This window comes from Protobothrops mucrosquamatus, unplaced genomic scaffold (genome assembly GCF_001527695.2).
Source record: "Protobothrops mucrosquamatus isolate PMUCROS unplaced genomic scaffold, P.Mucros_1.0 scaffold3, whole genome shotgun sequence".
Taxonomy (NCBI): domain Eukaryota; kingdom Metazoa; phylum Chordata; class Lepidosauria; order Squamata; family Viperidae; genus Protobothrops; species Protobothrops mucrosquamatus.
The window spans coordinates 1,858,106-1,864,105 of NW_015386390.1; the positions used below are offsets into that span (position 1 = coordinate 1,858,106).

The 6,000-nt window shown below is 46.0% G+C and overlaps 1 protein-coding gene across 1 annotated transcript in view; it reads right to left on the reverse strand.

The window, feature by feature from the left end:
- Positions 1–6,000, reverse strand: part of SEC31A (SEC31 homolog A, COPII coat complex component) — a 63,129-nt gene that overhangs the window by 48,625 nt on the left and 8,504 nt on the right. Inside the window, exons 2-3 of the mRNA XM_015832371.1 lie at positions 4,846–4,928; positions 1,737–1,860 (exon numbers count right to left, since the gene is read on the reverse strand). Of these exons, the coding sequence (XP_015687857.1) occupies positions 1,737–1,860; positions 4,846–4,924 (203 nt within the window). The 5' untranslated portion in view covers positions 4,925–4,928. The remainder of the gene's footprint in view (positions 1–1,736; positions 1,861–4,845; positions 4,929–6,000) is intronic.

Genomic DNA, 6,000 nt, shown 5'->3' on the forward strand with positions numbered 1-6,000 from the left:
CCACAAGTCATAAAAGGGCCAAGTTTGAAGACCCCTGCTTTGAGATGTTTGAAGAGGAAAAGACTGATCTATTTGTGTAAAAAAGCGCAAACAACACTTAAAATCAAGATGCCTCTGGTGATAAGGAGTGTACAGAAGAACCAGGGTTCAAGGCTTCAGTAAAATGTTGGTTTAGAGGTAAGCAGAACTCCCTTGCTATTCTGAGGGGCATTTACTGATATTCTCAGAACTGACATCAAAAGCTGAGACCAATTTCACTAAAAGGATCAGTAGAATTCTTCCTGTTAATTAAATGCACCCAGTAGACAATTCCAGGTTCTATAGGTTTTAAACCAGTGCCCAGGGCTAGTCAAGAAGACCACGATGGCTTGATCAACATAGTATGGCTTGGTGTGACCTGTGAAATCAGCTGAGTGATTGAAAAGGTAGATGAAGCTAGAGCAAGCAATGCATAAGCCATGCATTGCTTGCTGTCAGCCTGACATACTTAACGGGAAGAGGGATTGTGGGGTGGGAGATAAGGGGGGGGCGCGTTAGCATGAGAGGAATGTGGGAGCTGCCAGTCACCTCAGGGTCACATTATGGAATGCAAAACCATCCAGCCCAGGAACATAGGGATTGTTACCCAAAGAATTTGTTAGCACCTAATTCAGGGGTAGGCAACCTTGGCTCTTTTATGACTCGTGGACTTCAACTCCCAGAATTCCTGAACCAGCATGGCTCAGCTTGGAAACCTCTCTCTTTCCCCTCAGCATGACTGGCTCAGGAATTCTGGGAGTTGAAGTCCACGAGTCATAAAAGAGTCAAGGTTGCCTACCCCTGACCTAACTGGACACTCACAGATAAGCAGGGGGAAAGGTGGGAACATTCTTTTTGCACGAAAATCCCAGATTTAGCTTTGCTTCTTCTGTAACCACTTGGCTTTAGTAGAGTGTACTTTCGCTAATAATGGATCCGAGAGTCTTTCTTTTCTAACTGACCAAGTGGGGACGGTTGACAGAGCCTTACTTTCTGCTGCCTAAATCCAGGCATCATGAAATCTAAGAAACCTGCACGTGTTGCATAATTCTTGCATCTTCCTTCTCCACTCCCATCTCCCAGGCCCCGCCAGTACAGAAGAGGTAGTTATGTATTAAATCTATTTCCTGCCCACCTCACCACAAGGCGACTCTGGGCAGCTCAAAACATTACAAACAATAAAACCATAAAAATATACACAGGTGGTCCCCGGCTTACAACCATTCGTTTAATGACTGTTTGAAACTACAAAAACACCGAAACACGGATGCAGCTTTTAATTGCCATCCATACTCTGACATTTCCCTTTCTGTAAAAAAAAAAAAGAAAAGAAAAAAAGAAAAAGGTAAAGAAGTCACCCGGATTTTACCCTGCTAATCGCTGCTAATCCTAAGGGGAGGTGTTCATCTCTGTTTCAAGGCCAGAGCCAGCACTGTCTGAAGACATTTCCACAGTCACCGGGTCAGCATGACGTATCCTTCCCATCAGAGTGGTGCCTATTTATCTACTCGCATCTGCATGCTTTCGAACTGCTAAGACTGGCAGCAGATGGGGCAAGGACAGGAGCTCACCCCGTTGCATGGAGCTCAGGTCTTGAACCTTTCCAGCCGACATGCCCAGCCTTTTAATTGCTGGGCCACCGTGCCACCCTTTCTCTTTCCATGGCGTGCTGCAATTCTCAAAAGCAGAAATAAAGCTTTTAAAAACCCAGGACTTACCTATGAGGGGAGGAGAAAATGGCACAGGACTTCATATCCAGTGCTGGGTCTGTCAAATCAAGTTCAAATATTTCTAGAGAAGCATTGGTACTGAAAGTGGCATCCAACTGCTGAGCAGAGGTACCTGCAAGAAAGACACATTCATTCGCTTAATGTTGTTGTTAGTTGCGAAGTCATGTCCAACCCATCGCGACCCCATGGGCAACGTTCCTCCAGGCCTTCCTGTCCCCTACCATCTTCTGGAGTCCATTTAAGCTCACGCCTCCTGCTTCAGTGACTCCATCCAGCCACCTCATTCTCTGTCGTCCCCTTCTTCTATTGCCCTCAATCTTTCCCAGCATTAGGCTCTTCTCCAGTGAGTCCTTCCTTCTCATTAGGTGGCCAAAGGACTTGAGTTTCAACTTCAGGATCTGGCCTTCTATTGAGCAGTCAGGGTTGATCTCCTCTAGGACTGACTGGATTGATCGCCTTGCAGTCCAGGGGACTCGCAGGAGTCTTCTCCAGCACCATAGTTCAAAGGCCTCAATTCTTTTGCGCTCAGCCTTTCGTATGGTCCAACTTTCACAGCCATACATTGCAACAGGGAAAACCATGGCCTTGACCAATACGTACTTTTGTTGGCAGGGTGATGTCTCTGCTTTTTAGTATGCTGTCTAGATTTGCCATAGCTTTCCTCCCCAGGAGCAAGCGTCTTTTAATTTCTTGGCTGCAGTCCCCATCTGCGGTGATCTTGGAGCCCAGGAAGATAAAATCTGTCACTAATTCACTTAATACTGACTTATTATAAAAAGGGCACCTGCGAATTCCAATGTAATTCAGCAGAGCTAAGGAGAAACCTTAAACTAATGTGGTTCTGCAGGTCTGCTTAAAACTCATCTTCTTCTAAAGAATCACCCTTTGGCTGTTTGTGACTAGGATAAACGACACATTCTATGTCTAACCTTTCTGTGGGCAGATCAGCCGGTTTTCAGTATCTGTGCTTGAACTAAAAAAACACCCCCACATTTCGGATTTTTTGGTTTATACCTAAAAGGAAAGAGGGCTGCATTTTTCCATGTATGGACATCTTCTCTGGAGAAGAAGGCTATACAGGTAGTCCTTGGCTTACAAGAGTTCATTTAGTGGTCGTTTGAAGCTACAACTGCACTGAAAAAAGTGAATTATGACTGTTTTTCACACTTATGACCGTTGCAGCATCTCCATGGTCACATGATCAAACTTCAGACACTTGATGACTGACTCATAATTATGACGGTTGCAATGTCCTGGGGTCATGGGATCACCTTTTGCGACCTTCTGGCAAGGAAAGTCAATGGGGAAGCCAGATTCACTTAACGACCGTGTGACTAGCTTAACAACGGCAGCGATTCATTTAACAACTGTGGCAAGAAAGGGTCATAAAATGGGGAAAAACTCAAGTTAGCAAATGTTTGGCTTAGCAACATAAATTTTGGGCTCAGTTGTGGAGGACGATCACCTGTATAGCCATCTATTTAGAATATTTTAGCAGATTCTGCACAAAGCAGAATTTTAGGCTCAATTGTGGTCATAAGTCAAGGACCACCTGTATATCCATCTATTTTAGCAGATTCTGCACAAAGCAGAACGTTGGGCTAGATAACCCAAGTTCCTTCCAGAGCTGAATTTTGAGGGGGAAAAAGCCAAGGGTATTGGCGGATAGGGATACAACTGTACAGCATACTGTATTGTTGGTGAATCTTTGAAATACTCATTAGATAAGGAAATTTGTAACCTCCCCCCCAAAAAAAGAGAATTTAATGTGCTAATAACCCTCTGGTGTTCAGGGCCCAAGTTTAATCTTAGGTAAATGCTGCAAAAAAAGCTGAAATTTACGCACACAGCAGGGTTTTCTTCCCTGTGTACAGGATTGTACTATAAATGGGTCTTTTCTCTTGGCTGGATGGCACAAAACTCAGAACAAGGCATGAAACAAACGTTATTTCAATTTTGGAACAATGGCTCCAGTAATTCATGAAGTCAGTGGCTCTAAACGATGAACTGGACATCAACATACAAAGATAGGGCATGTGGTCCTAAATAGGAGATCTGAATTAGATAGATACTGTCTGTTCCAAATACTTTAGTTTGTTAGGCATCCATTTCCACTTTCCACATAATCAAATAACTGTAACTTTTTGCCAGTTGGAACGTTCAACTGCAGTAATTATCAAGTATGTCCATGTTTGGAATGAAAAAATTAATTCAGTCCTTTTTAATCTGTCCAGCCCAACAGAGTGCTAGAAAACTGGAGGACTGGAGGCTAAAACATATAAAGAACGGTTGCTGGAATTGGGTATGTCTAGTTTAACGAAGAGAACAACCAGGGGGGACATGATAGCAGTGTTCCAATATCTCAGGGGCTGCCCCAAAGAAGAGGGAGTCAGGCTATTCTCCAAAGCTCCTGAAGGCAGGACAAGAAACTACATATAGAAACTCATCAAGGAGAGAAGCAACCTAGAACTAAGGAGAAACTTCCTGACAGTTAGAACAATTAACCAGTGGAGCAACCTGCCTCCAGAAGCGGTGAATGCTCCAACAGTGGAAGTTTTTAAGAAGAGACTGGACAGCCATTTGTCTGAAATGGTATAGGGTTTCCTGCCTGAGCAGGTGGTTGGACTAGATGACCTCCAAGGTCCCTTCCAACTATTATTATATAAATTTAATTCAGTCCTTTTTAAAATCTGTCTAGCGAGCCCAATAGAGTTCTAGAAAAAAATATGGAAAGAGATTCATAGCTCTGTGTAAATATCTATCTATCCATCAACAGGATATCTCTCCAAAAGTAAAAGTGAATGGGACCAAAATTGGTGCGGAGGAAGAGACGTTGGTTAACAAAAGACTGAATTCCAAAGTATGTGTGTGGCAGGGGAAAAAAACAGGGGGGGGGGAATCCTCCAATGCATCCCTGTGAAAAATGTGTCTCTGCACAGATAGGAACGCTACCAACTTCTCCACTCTAAGCAGTCATGTGTCTAGGGCCTAGGTACATAACTCAAGAGTGGAGCTGCTATGAAGAGGTTGCAAATAATTTTGGAAGCCACGCTGTGCATTTTTACCCAATCCTCTTAAATCAAATCCAACAACTTACCTGTAGCCAAGTAAATGGGATGATGTTGAGAAGGGCTCCATGCTTGCATGGCAGTACGGTCTACCTCTTTCAGCTTCATCCTGCTAAGAAAAGGAATATAAAGTACATTAACACTACTATCCTACTAAGATCACTTCTTTTAATATGTTTATTTTTTTTCCAAGGAAAGGCATCTGTGAGGGAAAAAAATACAGGTTTTTAGAGAGTCGTTGAAGCCATTTGGAGGTGTACCTGTGTCCTCAGGGTCATCTGAGTAGCGCAAATGTGTGTGGAGCCAAGATACAGGTAAATCTCCAAGTGGCCTCAACGACTCTCTAAAATCTCCAAGTGGCCTCAACGACTCTCTCTGCAGCTAGGAGGAGCCGGATGGCCTGGTGGTGGAGGCCCCGGCCCTGCTTCCCTCCGACCTCGCTCCCTGGCTCTCGGCCCTGGAGGGTCCAGCTCTGGCCCTGTTTTGCCTCGGAAGATCTCGGAAGATCTCGGCCTGGACCTGGTCTTTGGCCGTCGGTGGCTCCGGTGTGGCCTGGATTCGGGCGGCCGGGCGGTGGAGACCAGGCCCCGACCTGTTTTCGACCCGTCTCTGGCCCGTTTTTCGATCTGGGCCTGGTGCATCCGGCAGTAGCTGGGAGGATCCGGACAGCCTGGCAGTGGAGGCCTGGGCCTTGGCCCTGCTTTCCCCCGGCCTCGCTCCCAAGCTTTTGGCCCTGGAGGGTCCAGTTCTGGTCCTGTCCCGGCTTGGAAGATCTCGGCTTGGACTTGGGCTTTGGCCGTAGGATGGAGGACGAGTGTGATCTGGAGACCTGGAGGCTGGATGCTGGATGTTGGACTTGGGTGGGCTTTGACCTGGCTCACCAATTTTACCATCTTACCAACTCCATGAGGATTGTTTCCACCCCCCCCCCTCACCCCCTTTTTTGGTTTTTCACAGCCGGACTTGTTCCTACCGAATGATCCATAGGACGGTTCTGCTGGCTCTGCGCGACTCCCCCGCCGCGCAGACCTGGCCCAGTACACTCTCAAGGGCCCACCTTGATGAAGGGGTGTGGAGCCCCGAGAGGTGGTGTGCAGCAGTAATTTGTGGGAAAAAACCCAAATTGGTTAGGTTTTTAGTGGGGTGTTTTGAGAAATTTTTAGGGGGTGTGGGGGGGGATAGGG